The 19046-nt window shown below is 51.9% G+C and overlaps 1 protein-coding gene across 1 annotated transcript; it reads left to right on the top strand.

Annotated features, from left to right (window-relative positions):
• The first annotated feature begins 690 nt into the window (after positions 1 to 690).
• Positions 691 to 18299, top strand: pole (polymerase (DNA directed), epsilon). Its single transcript, XM_062454661.1, has 48 exons — positions 691 to 1149; positions 1286 to 1421; positions 1497 to 1577; positions 1657 to 1701; positions 1793 to 1885; positions 2009 to 2163; positions 2298 to 2442; positions 2535 to 2615; positions 2780 to 2887; positions 3010 to 3120; positions 3234 to 3319; positions 3500 to 3619; positions 3711 to 3843; positions 3954 to 4067; positions 4180 to 4392; positions 4667 to 4774; positions 4923 to 5051; positions 5150 to 5252; positions 5493 to 5639; positions 5920 to 6065; positions 6619 to 6767; positions 6961 to 7053; positions 7199 to 7501; positions 7934 to 8129; positions 8347 to 8561; positions 8933 to 9035; positions 9400 to 9480; positions 9612 to 9734; positions 9956 to 10165; positions 10363 to 10575; positions 10917 to 11060; positions 11205 to 11345; positions 11574 to 11727; positions 11831 to 11937; positions 12070 to 12246; positions 13165 to 13388; positions 14192 to 14412; positions 14877 to 15081; positions 15186 to 15359; positions 15511 to 15636; positions 15749 to 15881; positions 16030 to 16237; positions 16372 to 16500; positions 16596 to 16789; positions 17113 to 17313; positions 17446 to 17571; positions 17662 to 17751; positions 17851 to 18299. The coding sequence occupies exons 1-48, from the start codon at positions 1082 to 1084 to the stop codon at positions 17974 to 17976; spliced, it is 6888 nt and encodes a 2295-aa protein (XP_062310645.1). The 5' UTR covers positions 691 to 1081; the 3' UTR covers positions 17977 to 18299.
• Positions 18300 to 19046: the final 747 nt, after the last annotated feature.

A 19046-nucleotide genomic window follows, 5' to 3' on the forward strand; every position in this document is an offset into this window, starting at 1 on the left:
AGTTACCGTGGGGTCACACATTCTGACAGCTGTCAGATATGGTGACCTCTGTGGTACTGGCTCTGTGATGACTCCAAATAAGAAAACATGAGTCCAGATTAGTATGAAGGGATGACATAACTACCCCAAACAATAGTTTGAAGTGTCGATTCCTTTATTCAGCAGTTACAGTGGGTCACATATTCTGACGGCTGAGACTTACAATTACGTATTTTATTTTTATTTTTTATTATTGAAAATTGCTAATCTCTGATAATAGCATTTTTCAAAATTGTATGGGTAGTTTTCACCCGGTCCCTAATGCGACGCTGCAAAGTAGCTTCTTCCGAATGTGAGACGAATGTCGAATGTCGAATATGAAACTATAACTTCACCTCGGTAATTTACTCTGCAACTGAAGGAATGTAGTGACCTTCATCCCCAATCCACGAGATGCCATTCTAATAAAAGTATGAGAAAAAGTTATAGGGGGCAGCTTACAAATTACATTTTCATAGTCACACTCATATCACATTTTTTATTTGGACGCCAATAAACACATTAATTAAAACGCAAACGTTGTCCTGTAAACGTGAACAAACAAATCAATGAAATAATGACCTTTATTTTGAAGATTTGGGATTTCAGTGCAGTTTTGTACAGTCTTTCCGGTAGATGTGAATGGCGTGGGATTTAGACCCACAGGGAAAGATGATTGGTTAGGTACCGTGATGCAAGGGGAGGTCCGCAAGACACAGCGCGCGAAAGTCCGATTCGACAACAACACAGAAGTTCAGCTTTCTGTCACATTGTAATGGGGTCAACAACACAATTTGCCCGTTTTTAAGTAACATATGTGTCTCTTACAACACTGTTGGCATATCTGCGTATGGCAACATTTATTCGCTAACATTTGAGAAACGTTTAATTGGCAAAAGAGGTTTGAACACATCAAAGAACCTTACGCCAGGTACTGTAGCCAGCTAGCCCGATAGCTACCAAGCTTCTACGCTTAGCTGTCTTTGTGAATTACAGTAGTTAATGTATCTTGAAATTGATACTTGATATTTTTCCGTGACATTGGCTGCAAATTATTGTTACGATGGTTCTACAAAATAGTGGAAAATACAAATCAGAGCGCGGACAAAAGGGTGACCAGGATAACCAACAGTAAGTTCATTGGTGAGACGTCCACACGTCAGATTCCGTAATACTCTATGTATGAGTGATCTGGAACGGTAAACATTCCATCTGAATATACATAAAACAAATGGTAGTTGCTAATTTACTGTTTGGTCATACCCAGGGATGATGGGTCATCCATGTCGGCCGTCAAACGGCTGGAGCGTGTCCATTTCACTGACGAGATGGATAACCGCTTTGGATTCGAAAGAATGAAAGACCCTGGAGAAAAAACCGGTTGGCTGATCAACATGCACCCTGTAAGTTGAGTACTGTAGTGATGCACCGGCTGTTACAAGGGCATACTCAGACGATGTTTTTTGTCCCCCTTACAGGCTGAAATCCTGGACGATGACAAGAGAATGGTCAGTGCTGTTGACTATTACTTCATCCAGGACGACGGCCGCAGGTTCAAGGTGAGGAGCCTGAACAAGGAAAATCACAGTCCTCTTTGTTTATGTCACATTAATTTTTTTTTTTTGCTATTTTATTCAGGTGGCCCTTCCATTCAAACCGTATTTTTACATAGCCACCAAAAAGGTAAGTTTGTGGTTGTGCCAGTTCTTTTTTTGCTTTCTCTAAAATCGTTACCCATCTAGACACTGTTGTTCCACTTGTGTGCTCCACCCAGAACTGTGAGAGGGAGGTTATTTCATTTATATCCAAGAAGTACCAAGGGAAGGTGGCAACGCTTGAGGTAGTTCCCAAGGAAGACCTGGATCTGGTGAGGAATCATATGAAATTACAAAATCAAGAAGATCTTTAGTAGTCAAACTGCCACTAGTACTGTATGTTTACTGTATGCTCGCTGATGACTAACTTGTGAACATGCTGGCTCTTTTAACAGCCTAATCATCTGGTTGGCCTGAAGAGGACCTACATCAAGCTGTCTTTCACCACCGTGGACGACCTCATCAAGGTCAAGCGGGAGATTTCTCCGGCCGTGCGCAAGAACAGAGAGAGGGAGAAGTCGAACGAGACCTACACCTCCATGCTGTCAAGGTATCACCCTCTACATCTAGATAGGGCATGGGAGCGGAGATCATGTTGGATATGCACCTGCAAGAGCCAAAACATGTCCGCGTGTTCTGGTTTAGTTATACTGAGAGTTGGATGACCCATATCCTGTCTTGCAGTGCCTTGGCAGGTGGCAGCGTTATGACCGGCGAGGAAGACGGCATGTCCAAGAAAATCTCCGACCAGATGGACAACATAGTGGACATGAGAGAGTACGACGTACCCTACCATGTCCGCCTCTCCATCGACCTCAAAATCCACGTGGTAGGAATATCTACACCGCCCAGCTAAGGAACAAAGCTTGTGTCTTACAAAACCCCGAGGTCTTTAACCATCTGCCTCTTTGTCTTCCTCAGGCTCACTGGTACAATGTGAGGTACCGAGGCAGCGCCTACCCTCCTGAGATAGTGCGGAGAGACGACCTGGTGGAGCGACCTGTGAGTTGCCCTTCCCGTTCTCCCTCATACCGCTGTCCTCTCCTGCTCGGTAGCGTCGACACCGAGCTGTCTGTGTTTTCACTCATCGAGGGCACCCAGGGACTTCCAAACGCGTGGTTAATCATACTGTGTGTTAGACTGACTCTGACCGCTCTTGTGTACAGGATCCGGTGGTTCTGGCCTTCGACATAGAGACCACCAAACTGCCTCTCAAGTTCCCAGACGCAGAGACCGACCAGATTATGATGATCTCCTACATGATTGATGGCCAGGTCTGCTCCCCCACCCTCACCTCATGGATAGCCCCATTTCTAGCACGTCTACTGTTGTTGCTATGGCTGCTAGTTTTGAAGTTCCCTGTATCTGACGTCCTGTGTCTGGGCGTACCTGGCAGGGCTACCTGATCACCAACAGAGAGATTGTTTCGGAGGACATCGAGGACTTTGAGTTCACTCCCAAACCAGAGTACGAGGGGCCGTTCACTGTTTTCAATGAGCCTGATGAGGTGAGGGAGGATGGTGCACATGACAAGATCATGGAGTCAAATGAAGGATAGACAAATGTAAGACGTTTGTTGTGTTAATGCAACATGGCTTCAAACTCCTGTTTTGGTTGCAGGCCGGTCTCATCCAGAGATGGTTCGAGCATGTCCTGGAAACCAAGCCAAACATCTTTGTCACGTACAACGGAGACTTCTTTGATTGGTGGGTCGGGATTTACGTATTTCCATTCTCATGAATGAAGTTTGATTCATTATGTTGTACTGTTAATGCACACAGGACATGGGCCTGTTTAACTACTTAAGCACTACATAAGCATCCCTCCGCATTTGGAGGGAGTGATCCTCCCTCTCTCTAACACCTCCTGTCTTGTCTCTGCTCCAGGCCTTTCGTGGAGACGAGGGCTGCTCAACATGGACTCAACATGTATAATGAGATCGGCTTCCAGAAGGACAACCAGGGAGAGTACAAGGCCACGCAAGCCATACACATGGACTGCTACCGGTAGGCTTGTGTCGCAGCGTGTCTGGGTGGTGTGTCAGTACAGGAGATTCCCCAAATACAAACCAGGCTCCTTCGTTCCTCTGCCTCCCAGGTGGGTGAAGAGAGACAGCTACCTGCCGGTGGGCAGCCAAAACCTAAAGGCTGCCGCCAAGGCCAAGCTGAGCTACGACCCGGTGGAGCTGGACCCTGAGGATATGTGTCGCATGGCCACCGAGGAGCCCCAGGTGCATTGTGGGAGTCGGAGAGGAATCTCGCAGGAACACGTTCGCTATCCGCCTTCTGGATTTTGTTGATGTTGTTTTTCTTTTTTTCTTTCTCTCTGCTGCTCTCTTAGACTTTGGCCACCTACTCTGTGTCTGACGCCGTGGCAACGTATTATCTGTACATGAAATACGTTCATCCCTTCATCTTCGCTCTCTGCACCATCATTCCTATGGAGCCTGACGAGGTGGGTCTCTCCGTAGCACATCAGGTCAAAAACACCAGAAAATATGTCATATCTAAATATAATAATATTGTAATATTGTAGGTTTTCTGATTCCTGGTCTGTGTGCTGTCAGGTGCTGCGTAAGGGATCAGGGACGCTGTGCGAGGCTCTGCTCATGGTGCAGGCCTTCCACGCCAACATAGTGTTCCCCAACAAGCAGGAGCAGGTCTTCAACAAGCTGACGGACGACGGCCACGTCCTGGACTCGGAGACCTACGTCGGGGGCCACGTGGAGGCCCTGGAGTCTGGGGTGTTCCGCAGCGACATCCCCTGCCGCTTCAAAATGGTACGGTCCGTCCCCAGCTCAGTGTCTCTATGGGGGGGGGAAGAGAAGGAATTATTTTTTTAAACAATGCATCACTGATGTCTCTAAAGTCACTAAAGTCTACAGTACTCTATTGTACTCTGGTCTAGACTTCTCTGTTCTCCTCTAACCTCTCCTCCTCTCATTTCACTTCACCTTTTGAAAAAACGTTTTGAAAAATAATTTTCAAAAGGTTTAAAAAAATGAATAAAGCGTTTGGTGGTCTGTGTGGTGACGATGTCTCCTGTCGTCCCAGAACCCGGCTGCGTTCGACTTCCTGCTCCAGCGCGTGGAGCGCACGCTCCGCCACGCCATCGAGGAGGAGGAGAAGATCCCCCTGGAGCAGGTCACCAACCTGAACGAGGTCAGCCAGACCGGCTCACACCAACACCCTTCTCTTCAACGCAGCGCTGAAAACCCAGGATGTGTTGACTTGTTTTCAGTCGTGCTCCGCCCGGTTCAGCAGTGTGTACTCTCCATGTTGACACCAAGCCCTCCTGTCCTCTTCCCAGGTGTGCGACGAGATCAAGAAGAAGCTGATCTCTTTGAAGGAAGTTCCCAACAGGATTGAGTGCCCCCTCATTTACCATCTGGACGTGGGGGCCATGTACCCCAACATAATCCTCACCAACAGACTGCAGGTAAACCTCCCCCCCCCCCCCGCCAACGAATCGTAGGATTATACCTCAGTCATAAGATCACGATAACCACTCTCCTCTCCTCCGTGTGGTCCTCTCAGCCGTCGGCCATGGTGGACGAGGCCACGTGCGCGGCCTGCGACTTCAACAAGCCCGGCGCCACCTGTCAGAGGAAGATGGCGTGGCAGTGGAGGGGCGAGATCAGTAAGCTGCTCTTCTCTCTGCACCAGGGTCAAGCTGGCAGTAACTGTAGCACAACTCTTATTTCCCTTCCCGTCAGGGATAAAACTGTGGAAGGAAGTAGTCTGATGTTGTTGTCAAGTGGAAATGATGTTCCTGTGTTGACATAGTGTAGTCTGATACTGTTATGAAGTGGTTAGAACCAGGCTGTGTCTAAAGAGGTTCCTGGTTTCACTGGTTCCTGGTTCTGGCTCCTGTCCTCAGTGCCCGCCAGCCGCAGCGAGTTCCATCGTATCCAGCAGCAGCTGGAGTCTGAGAAGTTCCCGCCGTTCTTCCCTAACGGCCGGCCCCGCGCCTTCCACCAGCTGAACCGCGAGGAGCAGGCGCGCCACGAGAAGAAACGTCTGGGAGGTGAGACCGCCAGGCCCGCTACCGACACGGTAGACGTCACTGCACCGCCTTGGAAACCGCAACGATGGGTTTTCACCTACATGGGGATGGGTAGAGCTCAGTGGTAGAGCGTATCAACAGATCTTAGGTTCAAATCCTCACCCTCATACATTGGATGAAACCATCTAAGTAAACACATGACCACATTACAGCACCTGGGTCCTCTCTCTTCCTGGTTCTGTCGGTGCCTTGCACAACGACACCCTGTGACCCTGTGTGTCTGGTTGACTTCCTGTTCCAGACTACTGCAAGAGGGCCTACAAGAAGGTGCACCAGACCAAGCTGCAGGAGAGGGTCACCACCATCTGCCAGAGAGAGAACTCATTCTATGTGGACACCGTCAGAGCGTTCAGGGACCGCAGATATGAGTTCAAGGGGCTTCACAAGGTACCACCTACAAGGAGTGTGCTACTCATGCATCCTCCTGTACTGTTAAAACAAATTTGTATCAAAAAATATACTCACTTGTTGTATTTATTGAGTTTTCACATAGACATAGACACATCAACTTCAACACAAAGTAGCAGAGGAAAGATTACCAATATAATATTGGGACTAATATGGTGTCATTCTAAAATTGGTCTTCTGGGAAATGTTTTTAGTTCTCTTGTAACTGTACTAAGTGTTGTCCCCCTTTCCCCCTGTCCTTCTGTCCCCCTGTCCTCCTGACCCCCTGTCCTCCTGTCCCCCTGTCCTTCTGTCCCCCTGTCCTCCTGACCCCCTGTCCTCCTGTCCCCCTGTCCTCCTGTCCCCCTGTCCTCCTGTCCCCCTGTCCTCCTGACCCCCTGTCCTCCTGTCCCCCTGTCCTCCTGTCCCCCTGTCCTTCTGTCCTCCTGACCCCCTGTCCCCCTGTCCTCCTGACCCCCTGTCCTCCTGTCCCCCTGTCCTCCTGACCCCCTGTCCTCCTGTCCCCCTGTCCTCCTGTCCCCCTGTCCTCCAGGTGTGGAAGAAGAAGCTGTCTGCCGCCCAGGACAGTGGAGACGCAGTGGAGGTGAAGCGCTGTAAGAACATGGAGATCCTGTACGACTCCCTGCAGCTGGCCCACAAGTGCATCCTCAACTCCTTCTACGGCTACGTCATGAGGAAGGGGTATGCACTGCCAGAGAAAGGGGGGGAAACCCTGCACTTTTTGTGTTTATCTTCCACAAATCTTAGGATTTGAGGATGGAAATTCAAAATGCCTGTCTTGCACTTAAGAAGGGCCGAGTGTGTTGTGTGATTTTGAGATGTGCTAGTACGGACGACTGGAGCTCAGTTTGTGTGTGATGTTTGCGTCCACCAGGGCGCGCTGGTACTCCATGGAGATGGCTGGGATTGTGTGCTACACCGGAGCCAACATCATCACCCAAGCTAGGGAGATCATTGAACAGATAGGGTGAGGATCATCCTACCTCATACACCATCAGACAGGACCTCAGTGCACTCTGCAGTGGAATATAGACTGTAAATAAACATTGTTGTATTATGGGTGAATGCAGATATCCCTAAATTCTCCTCCTCTCTCCCCTGCTTTGTGGTAGGAGGCCCTTGGAGTTGGACACTGACGGGATCTGGTGCGTCCTGCCCAACACGTTCCCCGAGAACTTTGTGATCAAGACGAGCAATGAGAAGAAACCCAAGGTGACCATCTCGTACCCAGGGGCCATGCTGAACATCATGGTGAAGGAGGGCTTCACGAACGAGCAGTACCAGGAGCTGGTGGACCCAGCCTCCCTGACCTACGAGACGCGGGCGGAGAACAGCATCTTCTTCGAGGTGGACGGGCCCTACCTGGCCATGATCCTGCCCGCCTCCAAGGAGGAGGGGAAGAAGCTGAAGAAAAGGTAGGAGGGGCTTCTGACCCGGGACCAGGGGGTGGGTAACTGACCCAGGTCCAGGGGGGTGGGTAACTTACCCAGGTCCAGAGGGGTGGGTAACTTACCCAGGTCCAGAGGGGTGGGTAACTGACCCAGGTACAGAGGGGTGGGTAACTGACCCAGGTACAGAGGGGTGGGTAACTGACCCAGGTACAGAGGGGTGGGTAACTGACCCAGGTCCAGGGGGGTGGGTAACTGACCCAGGTCCAGGGGGGTGGGTTACTGACCCAGGTACAGAGGGGTGGGTAACTGACCCAGGTCCAGGGGGGGTTGTAACTGACCCAGGTACAGGGTCGTAGGTCAACCCCACATAGCAGATCCTCTCTGGGTCATAGAGTCCTGACGTCATGACTAGTCAGTGAGACCACCTGCTGAGTCGCGCGCCTGTCCTGCATCCAGGTACGCGGTGTTCAACGAGGACGGCTCCCTGGCCGAGCTGAAGGGCTTCGAGGTGAAGAGGAGGGGGGAGCTGCAGCTCATCAAGATCTTCCAGTCGTCCGTGTTCGAGGCCTTCCTCAAGGGCACCACCCTGGAGGAGGTGTACGCCTCCGTGGCCAAGGTGGCCGACTACTGGCTGGACGTGCTCTACAGCAAGGTAACCGCGGGAACGGGATGCTGTGTGACATGACTGAAACCAAACCACAGACCATAACTAGAATCGAATGAGTCGTTTTGAGTAGCGAATCCAGCCTTGTATTTAGCGTTAGCTAATGCTGTTAGCATTAGCATTCAAACTAAGCATTAGCATTAGCATTCAAACTAATCTCGGAACTAGAGCGGATCAGGCTGACACCCGTTTCCTTGTCGCCCAGGCAGCCAACATGCCTGACGCCGAGCTGTTCGAGCTGATCTCGGAGAACCGCTCCATGTCCAGGAAGCTGGAGGACTACGGAGAGCAGAAGTCCACCTCCATCAGCACGGCCAAGCGCCTAGCGGAGTTCCTGGGGGACCAGATGGTGAAGGACGCCGGGCTGAGCTGTCGCTACATCATCTCCCGTAAGCCCGAGGGCGCCCCCGTCACAGAGAGGTGAGGACTCCTGGGGAAGATCTATCTTGTCTGTCTATGTATCTGTATGTCTGTCTGTCTATGTGTCTGTGTCTGTCTGTCTATTTACATTTACATTTAGTCATTTAGCAGACGCTCTTATCCAGAGCGACTTACAGTAAGTACAGGGACATTCCCCCGAGGCAAGTAGGGTGAAGTGCCTTGCCCAAGGACACAACGTCATTTGACACAGCCGGGAATCGAACCAGCGACCTTCTGATTACTAGCCCGATTCTCTAACCGCTCAGCCACCTGACACCCCTATCCCTCCATCCCTCCCTCCTGAAGCGGATGTTGTACTGCTGTCCTGGTGTTTGGTGCTGATTGTGATGGTGTCCCCTCCTCCCTGCCAGAGCCATCCCCCTGGCCATCTTCCAGGCAGAGCCCAGCGTCAAGAAGCACTTCCTGCGCAAGTGGCTGAAGACGCCCAGCCTCCACGACCTGGACATCCGCACTGTGAGTCCACAAGCCGTATGCTCGCTCATTGTGTCCTCCTACATTTACATTTAGTCATTTAGCAGACGCTCTTATCCAGAGCAACTTACAGTAAGTACAGGGACATTCCCCCCCAAAGCAAGTAGGGTGAAGTGCCTTACCCAAAGACACAACGTCAGTTGACATGGCCGGGAATCGAACTGGCAACCTTCAGATTACTAGCCCGACTCCCTCACCGCTCAGCCATCTGACTCCTAGCACACACACACTCGCACAATCCACTGGCATAAGGGCTTTCATAGAATATCCACACACAGCTCGATGGCATGTCTCGTCTCCCCTGCTCCTTGCTGGGATCCTAACATCTTTGTGGTGACGTTCTCAGATCCTTGACTGGAACTATTACATAGAGAGGCTGGGCAGTGCCATCCAGAAGATCATAACCATCCCAGCTGCTCTGCAGCAGGTAGGAACATCATGTGACCCATCGTGTGACCCCTGACCCTTCAGATAGAGACGTGGACTCTTTATTACGTTTGGGTGTTACGGCAGCAGTGTCCCTACTCACGGTCCTGGTGTGCCCCCCCGCCCCCTCAGGTGAAGAACCCTGTTCCCAGAGTTCGCCACCCAGACTGGCTCCACAAGAAGCTACTGGAGAAGAATGACATCTACAAGCAGAAGAAGATCAGCGAGCTCTTCACCAGCGAAGGGAAGAGACAGGTACACAGACCAAGTTCTCTCGGTTTAAAGTCGAGTCAGATGAGCACTCAATTTTTTTTCCAAATTTTTTTTCCTCTTTGGACTCTGGCTAACTCACTCACTGTCTTTTTCTCAAACACTCATTCCCGCCCTCCGTTTCACACTCACTCATTCACGCTCTGTTTCATCCTCCTGCTCTTTCGCTCTCGCTCTCCCTCCCTCTCTTTCTCTCTCTGTGCCAGGTTGCCCACCAGGCCCTGGGGGAGGGGCAGGCAGCAGACATGGAGGACTTCGGCCAGGCCCCGCGGCCCCTGCAGCCAGCCATCCTGATCAGCACCAAGCGCAGGCGTCCGTCCCAGGGGGAGGACAGCCAGGTGGAGTCCCAGGACACAGAGCTCACCCAGTCCTGGAGGGAGATCCTGGGGGCTCCCCCTCCCATGGGGGACACACAGGTAGGCCTCCTCACCTCTCTCACCCCCTCCTGTGAGGCACACATCTCATTAAAAGAAGGTTGTAGGGAAAATGTAATAGTATGTAATTCTCCTCTAATCAGTCGTGTGTTCGTGTCTGTGTGTTCATGCCCGTGTGTGTGTCTGTGTGTGTGTGTTCATGCCCGTGTGTCTGTGTGTGTGTGTTCATGCGTTCGCAGGAGGAGCGCCTGGTGTGGCTGCGCTACCACAAGAAGAAGTGGGAACTGCAGCTGAAGCAGAGGAAGGAGAGGAGGAAGAGGAGGAGGCTGCTGGACGGCCAGCCGCAGCCCGTGGGGGGAGGCCTGATCAGGGACGGACCCACCACCGGCCTGGGGGGCTTCCTGCGCAAGACGGCCCGCAGCGTGCTGGACATGCCCTGGCAGGTCGTACAGGTGGGGACCCCCTCGAGCGGATACGACCTGGGACTGACTGTCGCGTGGGCTTGAGGTTTTCATGAATGTAGCGGGTGCCATGGGGAGATTAGTATCTGTAGGTTAAATGGGAGAAGGTGTGGGGGAGCCTCTTGGTGGCTCACCTGGTCCTGAGTCAGCGACCCGGGTTTGATTCCCCTCTCTCTTCCTTACATTTCCTGTCTCTCGGTATCTATCTCTGTCCAATAAAGCCATAAAAAGATATATCTTACCAAAAAAATGGATTCCTCATCTTAGGTGGTTTTAAGTCAGAAGTTAATAAATCTGTATTCTAAGTGTGTAACTGTCCTCCTGTGGTTCAGATCGCAGAGACCAGCCACCCAGGCCTGTACAAGCTGTGGGCTGTGATCGGCAACGACCTCCACTGCATGAAGCTCAACATCCCCAGGGTGTTCTACGTCAACCAGAAGGTCCCCAAGCAGGAGGAGGGAGCAGCCTACAAGAAGGTACGTCACGTCAGCGTTTTACCACCTCAAAAACATCGTTCTTCTGTGACTGCATCCTGGTGTCAACTGCATGTGAGAAAGTGTGGTGCTGAGAGAGAGAAGGAACCGGGTTCTGGGTATTTGACGTTCTGCCGTGTTCCTCAGGTGAACAGGATGCTGCCTCGCTCCAACATGGTGTACTTCCTGTACCAGTACTCTGTGCCTGAGGACATGTATCAGCAGAACATCAACGAGATCAACGCTGACCTCTCCGCCCCGGACATAGAGGGCGTCTACGAGACCCAGGTACTGGAGAGGAACATGCCGGAGGCCCAGAGGGATTTCTGCACCTGCTCATGAGTCTAATACATGTATACAGTACTGTGCAAAAGTCTTAAACAAGACGTGTACATGAATATTGTCTTCTGTATTTGTGCAGCAGTATAACATTTAATTCTTTCTTAAAGCGGTGTAGCTTGTAGCCCTGTACTGACAGCACGTTGCTGGGTGTGTGCTGGTGCGTGTGCCTCCCAGGTGCCCCTGCTGTTCCGAGCGCTGGTCCAGCTGGGCTGCATGTGCATGGTCAACAAGCAGGTGGTGAGGGACCTGGCGGGCCGGGAAGCCGACACCTTCGACCTGGAGCACCTGGAGATGAGGTCCCTGGCCCAGTTCAGCTACCTGGAGCCCGGTATGACACACACACCTCTCACACACACACACACCTCACACTGACCCCTCACACTGACACCTTCTGAGGATTGTATCGGTGATGTTGTACGTTTGTGTTCCAGGAAGTGTCCGTCACATCTACCTGTATCACCACAGCCAGGGGCACAAGGCTCTGTTTGGCCTGTTCATCCCCTCTCAGCGCAAGGCCAGCGTCTTCGTCCTGGACACGGTATGACCCCCCCCGCGGCCTTTGACCCCCTAGACCTAGGAAAGTGTTCATGTGGTATAGATGAATCTAACTTGACTTGACCACGTGTTCCCCTCACCCTCCAACCCCCCCCCCCTACCCTCCACCCCCCAGGTCCGCAGCAACCAGATGCCCAACCTGAGCTCCGTGTACGGGGTGGAGCGCTCCGCCCTCCTGGAGAAGACCAGCGAGGACTTGCTGCCCCCTGAGAAGCACAGCTTCGAGGTGCGGGCGGAGAGCGACGTCAAGGCCATCCACCGCGCCCTGCAGCGCATCCTGCTCAACTACAAGGTCCTCCTCTCCTCCTTAACCTCCACAGTTATACACACAGCTGACGTCTTGTCTGAAGGGACAGACAGGTACTGCATGTAGTAAGTTAGCCGAGGACCAGACCTGGACAGCATTTCAGTGGTTAGCGACAATAAATGGTCTGTATTTAAACCAGACACAGTTCAACAATAGCATATTCACTAACAGTAATCACAAGTCTGAAGTCTTGACTATTGAGGTATTTCTATGGCCTGCATGAATTCTGCTTGACTTGGAGTCTAACAGTCTGTGTGTCCCTCTGTCCCCTGTCTGTCTGGGAGTCTAACAGTCTGTCCCCTGTCTGTCTGGGAGTCTAACAGTCTGTCCCCTGTCTGTCTGGGAGTCTAACAGTCTGTCCCCTGTCTGTCTGGGAGTCTAACAGTCTGTGTGTCCCTCTGTCCCCTGTCTGTCTGGGAGTCTAACAGTCTGTGTGTCCCTCTGTCCCCTGTCTGTCTGGGAGTCTAACAGTCTGTGTGTCCCTCTGTCTGTCTGGGAGTCTAACAGTCTGTCCCCTGTCTGTCTGGGAGTCTAACAGTCTGTCCCCTGTCTGTCTGGGAGTCTAACAGTCTGTGTGTCCCTCTGTCCCCTGTCTGTCTGGGAGTCTAACAGTCTGTGTGTCCCTCTGTCCCCTGTCTGTCTGGGAGTCTAACAGTATGTGTGTCCCTCTGTCTGTCTGGGAGTCTAACAGTCTGTCCCCTGTCTGTCTGGGAGTCTAACAGTCTGTCCCCTGTCTGTCTGGGAGTCTAACAGTCTGTCCCCTGTCTGTCTGGGAGTCTAACAGTCTGTCCACTGTCTGTCTGGGAGTCTAACAGTCTGTCCACTGTCTGTCTGGGAGTCTAACAGTCTGTCCCCTGTCTGTCTGGGAGTCTAACAGTCTGTCCCCTGTCTCTCCGTCCCCAGGAGGAACGCCGGGGCCCCACTCTGGTGGCGGTGCAGTCTAACTGGGAGCTGCGACGTCTGGCGGCGGGCATGCCGGTGCTGGAGGAGTTCCCGGTGGTGCCGGTGCACGTGGTGGACGAAATCAGCTACAACGTGCTGGACTGGCAGAGGCACGGGGCGCGCCGCATGCTGCGACACTACCTCAACCTGGACAGCTGCCTGTCACAGGCTTTCGACATGGCCAGGTGGGAGGGCCTGTCACACTTCAAAAAAGGCCAATAAAAATTGCACAAATATATAGATTATAGGATATGTAAACCTCCTTGTCCAACAGAATTCTGTCTGGGAGTCTAACAGTCTGTCCCCTGTCTGTCTGGGAGTCTAACAGTCTGTGTGTCCCTCTGTCCCCTGTCTGTCTGGGAGTCTAACAGTCTGTCCCCTGTCTGTCTGGGAGTCTAACAGTCTGTCCCCTGTCTGTCTGGGAGTCTAACAGTCTGTCCACTGTCTGTCTGGGAGTCTAACAGTCTGTCCCCTGTCTGTCTGGGAGTCTAACAGTCTGTCCCCTGTCTGTCTGGGAGTCTAACAGTCTGTCCACTGTCTGTCTGGGAGTCTAACAGTCTGTGTGTCCCTCTGTCCCCTGTCTGTCTGGGAGTCTAACAGTCTGTGTGTCCCTCTGTCCCCTGTCTGTCTGGGAGTCTAACAGTCTGTCCCCTGTCTGTCTGGGAGTCTAACAGTCTGTCCCCTGTCTGTCTGGGAGTCTAACAGTCTGTCCACTGTCTGTCTGGGAGTCTAACAGTCTGTCCCCTGTCTGTCTGGGAGTCTAACAGTCTGTCCCCTGTCTGTCTGGGAGTCTAACAGTCTGTCCACTGTCTGTCTGGGAGTCTAACAGTCTGTCCCCTGTCTGTCTGGGAGTCTAACAGCAGTCTATTAGCAGTAAACCTCGTAATTAAGTATTTTCCATACACACATGCATACATAGACCCAGACTACCCTTAAGCCTTGATCATCATTTCCTGTCTCCCTCTCTCCTCCTCTTCCTCCTGTTCAGGTACTACCACCTGCCTGTGGGGAACCTGCCACAAGACGTGTCCATCTTTGGCTCGGACCTGTTCCTGGCCAGACACCTGCGCAAGCACAACCACCTGCTGTGGCTGTCCCCCACGTCCAGGCCCGACCTGGGGGGCAAGGAGGCAGACGACAGCCGCCTGGTCATGGAGAGCGACGACAGGGGCTCTGTGGAGATCAACGCTCAGGGCTGCTACTCCACAGGTACTCTCTCTCCTCTCTCAGTCTCTCTCCTCTCTCTGTCTCTCTCCTATCTCAGTCTCTCTCCTCTCTGTCTCTCTCCTCTCTCAGTCTCTCTCCTCTCTCTGTCTCTCTCCTCTCTGTCTCTCTCCTCTCTCTGTCCCTCTCCTTCTCTCTCTCTTTCTCTCTCTCTCTCCTCTCTCTATTTCTCTTTCAGTTTCTCTCTCTCTCTCTCTCTCTCTCTCTCTCTCTCTCTCTGTCTCTCTCCTTTTCTCTCTCTTTCTCTTTCAGTCTCTCTTTCCCCCTCTCCTTCTCTCTCTTTCTGTCTCTTTCCCTTTCTCTCTCTTTCCTTCTCTCTCTAGCTGTCTCTTTCCCTTTCTCTTTCACTCTGTCTCTCTCGTTCCATCACTCACCCACTGTCTAGGTATATTGAGAGGGAATGGATGGACGTATGTCCGGACTGTAAGGAGGCATGTCTTGTCCTGCAGTGTGTGTGGAGCTGGACCTCCAGAGCCTGGCGGTGAACACCATCCTGCAGTCCCAGCACGTCAACGACATGGAGGGGGGTGCCAGCCTGGGCGTCAGCTTCGACGTCATCCAGCAGGCCTCCCTGGAGGAGATGGTGTCCGGGAACCAGGGCGCCAGCGCCGTGGCCAGCTACGACGAGACGGCGCTCTGCTCCAACACCTTCAGGTGACCGCCTGCGTCCTCGTCTGCAAACCACACGGTCGGAGACGTCAAAAACCCATCCCTTGTGTGTTCTAAACCGCGCTGCGTGTGGCCGTGTTTGCGCGCAGGATCCTGAAGAGCATGGTGGTCGGTTGGGTGCGGGAGATCACCCAGTACCACAACGTCTACGCCGACAACCAGGTTATGCACTTCTACCGCTGGCTGCGCTCCCCCAGCTCTCTGCTGTATGACCCCGCCCTCCACCGCACCCTTCACAACATGATGAAAAAGGTCTTCCTGCAGTGAGTCATCCAGCTACATCTACCGACCCTCTCCCTTCACGCCCTATAATCGCCTGTTTTTTCATGTGGAAACGTTCTCTCTCTGTGTCACAAATGTGGAGTTGGGGGTTCTTCCTGAAGGGTGAGGTCGTGGTGTTGTGTCTGTTCCCAGGCTGGTGGCAGAGTTCAAGAGGCTGGGCTCCACTGTGGTGTACGGGAACTTCAACAGAATCATCTTGTGTACCAAGAAACGCAGGATCGACGATGCTATCGGCTACGTGGAGTACATCACCAACAGGTTGGTTGGACCCAAACATCTCCTGAAAGCATATTTTTGGGTGGAACTACAGTATCTTGAAGCCTGCGGTTTTTATTGACTTATTTATCTTCCTGAATTTTTCCTTTTCTAGTATTCACTCCCGTGAGATTTTCCACTCCCTGTCCATCTCGTTCTCCCGGTGCTGGGAGTTCATCCTGTGGATGGATCCTTCCAACTTCGGAGGGGTGAAGGGAAAGCTGCCTTCCAGCCTTCTCTATGGAGAGGTACTACACACAAAACACCATACACACATCTAGATGACTTTGAAGTACCACACACTTCCTCCTGTTTAAATAGGATTCATATCAATCGTTACATCATCTCAAATGGCTGAGATAAAAACATCACAGGACGCCCGTTTTCCACAATCAGGACGGAGCGACCCGGAAGAAGAAGAAGGGAAAAGAGGAGGGTGAGGAGGGGGACAGCGAGGAGGAGGAGGAAGAGGACCAGCAGGAGGAGGAGGATGGAGACGGGGAGACAGACGAGGTGGAGGAGATGATAGAGAGTAGCTGGAACATCATGCAGTACCTGCCCCAGACTGCCTCCTGCCAGAAGTACTTCCTCATGATCGTGTCAGGTACCGCTCTCCTCTGGTCCGGATACTCGTTAAGAGCAGCTAGCTAGCGTGTAGCTAGTTAGCTGGCGTGTAGCTAGTTAGCTGGCGTGTAGCTAGTTATATGTGTTGAACCCCCCCCCCCTCCTGTCTCCCAGCCTACATCGCTGCTGTCTACCACAGCATGAGGGAGGAGCTGAGACGCAACGCTCCCGGAGCCACGCCCGTCAAGAGGCGTGGCGGAAGCCAGGCGTCGCAGCCAGCGGGAGACCTGAGTGCACTTCCTGGTCAGTCCGAGGTCACTTCCTGAGGTTACTTCCTCTTTTATCCTGTCATCTGTCACTCCTGAGGTGTGTGTTATTGATCCGTGTGTCTCTGTCAGGTATGATCTCCTTCTCCCAGGAGTACGTGGCCAGCGAGCTGACCCAGAACTTCTTCACCATCACCCAGAAGATCCAGAAGAAGGTGACGGGAACCAGGAGTGGAGCCCAGCCCTCGGAGATGTTCCCAGTCCTGCCTGGCTCCCACCTGCCTCTCTCCAACCCTGCCCTGGAGTTCATCAAATACGTGTGCCAGGTGCAGTCCCCCCATTGGTCTATTAACAGTCATGGCCTTTACATGTGACGGGTGGTGGCCAGCTACCCGTCACATGTAAAGGCATGTGTGTGTGAGAATGTTATTATTATTTATATATTTTTGGGGTGTTTCGCCATGTAGAGATTGAGTTCTTCCTGTCTGGAGTTTAGGTTCTCCTTCCTGTCAGGTGACCCTGCTGTCCCCAGGTGTAGGTTCTCCTTCCTGTCAGGTGACCCTGCTGTCCCCAGGTGTAGGTTCTCCTTCCTGTCAGGTGACCCTGCTGTCCCCAGGTGTTGACTGAGGCGTTGTGTTGAACCCCCAAGGTCCTCTCCCTGGACGGCAACGTTGTGAACCAGGTGAACAAGCTGAAGAGGGACCTGCTCCGCCTGGTGGACGTGGGCGAGTTCTCCGAGCAGAGCCAGTTCCGCGACCCCTGCAACTCCTACATCCTGCCGGAGGTCATCTGCCACCAGTGCAACTTCTGCCGCGACCTCGACCTCTGCAAGGACCCCACTGTGGGCCAGGTCAGACCCACGGACTGGGAGGGGCTGGGAGGGGCTGAGAAATGTCCCAATCGTATGTCACTTTAGATCAAAGCATCTGCTAAATTAATAAAGTGTCCACTCACAACGTGAATGTTGTTGTCTGTCAACCAGGATGGCTCCATCCTGCCCCACTGGTTCTGCTCCAACTGCCAGACCCAGTATGAGACTGAGTCCATCGAGATGGCGCTGGTGGATGCCCTGCAGAAGAAGCTGATGAGCTACACTCTGCAGGACCTGGTGAGGGGGCGTAGCGCACATCAGACGGCCAAGAGATACTTTCTGTTTTTACTGTGTCAGCAACGTAACTGCTCTCATCCTCCTCTGCAGGTGTGTTCCAAGTGTAAGGGAGTGAAGGAGGCCAACATGCCCGTGTACTGCAACTGTGCCGGAGACTTCGCCCTCACGTTCCCCACAAAGGTTTGTGAACCCATGTTTTTTTTATCATTTCATATTTTTCTTCCCTTATTGCTTGAGAATGTCCACTCAGTTCGTCTCCTCTCTTGTCTCGGTTCTCAGAGCTTGTCCGAGCAGATCAGAGTGTTCCGGAGCATCGCGGGTCACTACAGCATGAGCTTCCTGGAGGAGACCATCGATTGGCTGCTCTCCATGAGCCTGCAGATCAGCGAGACGACGACACACTGACGTGAACGTCGACCTCTGCCTGTGACCCTTCTGAGGAGAATCCTGGATGATGTTCTGACACGGAGAGGCGCACGGAAGCGCTGGTAAACGTGTCCGATCAGCGCGAGTCGCAAACTTGAAAATCTGTGTGATTGTTCTGATGAAGCGCAGATCATGCTTCTTTTCTCTTTTTCTGTTGATGTCATATGATGTCATACATTATGTACTGTTCTACTAAGACAAGTCATTGTAAATATAGTGACTTGTTTACAGAAAAGCTGAACCGGATGATGCTAAGAAAGATCATTGTTTCCTGTTTGTCAATAAATATTTTTGTATGTGGGGACAGTCTAGAGTTTCAATTTTGTAATGCACCAATTATGTGGCATTTTTCATTTGAATACAGCCATGTCTGTGTCCTTTCCTGCAGATATTGTCTAAGTGCTCATCACTCATCAGCCCCCCCCACACGTTATTGGATGCTAATGTGCCCCAGAGGAAAGGTCTGGGGATGGGGGGGGGTCTTTTATTTAATGGTCTATGCGGTGCTTTGTTGTCCAGGCTATCGTCCAATCCACTTAGTATCCTCTATCTCAACTGCCGTGACAGTCATTACCTTGTGGATGAGGACAGGTGGTGGTCGCCAGTGTTGACTGCATGTTACAGTCTTTTCCAGAGTTTTTGGACAATTTAAGCGATGCCACGCCCATTCTGTTTATTGGATATTTTTTTGTTTCATATGAATTATTGATGATCTTGGGAGCTGTTGGTACACACTCGAACTATTAGGGGTCGGAAATGCTTTGTTTTCGCACCAGTCCATTAGAATGGCGGTAAGAGCAGCACAAAACTATATTGTAAACATGTAATTCCAGCATATTCTTCTTGTTCCAGATCAAAGTTGACTTGACTCATCAGCCTCCATCGCAGTAACTTCATTCTCCCAAAGAACTCATCTGCCGATGAGCGTCTCTCTGATCCGTAATCGCATTTGAGGTCGAGAGCTCACGAGCAATTCGATTGGTTACTCTTGGTTATTTGCTAAGAGGTAGTGAGAGCACTTACTGGAGACTTGTAAGTACGAAACAAGA

The sequence above is a fragment of the Osmerus eperlanus genome, chromosome 28 (assembly GCF_963692335.1).
Source record: "Osmerus eperlanus chromosome 28, fOsmEpe2.1, whole genome shotgun sequence".
Lineage (NCBI taxonomy): Eukaryota > Metazoa > Chordata > Actinopteri > Osmeriformes > Osmeridae > Osmerus > Osmerus eperlanus.

What these genes read in the sequence shown, in the direction of transcription:
- pole (XM_062454661.1), top strand. Translation starts at nt 1,082, where the DNA reads ATGGTTCTACAAAATAGTGGAAAATACAAATCAGAGCGCGGACAAAAG. An exon ending in GGTGACCAGGATAACCAACA is followed by an intron (nt 1,150 to 1,285) that starts GTAAGTTCATTG and finishes GGTCATACCCAG; the next exon opens with GGATGATGGGTCATCCATGT. An exon ending in GTTCAGCTACCTGGAGCCCG is followed by an intron (nt 11,728 to 11,830) that starts GTATGACACACA and finishes TTTGTGTTCCAG; the next exon opens with GAAGTGTCCGTCACATCTAC.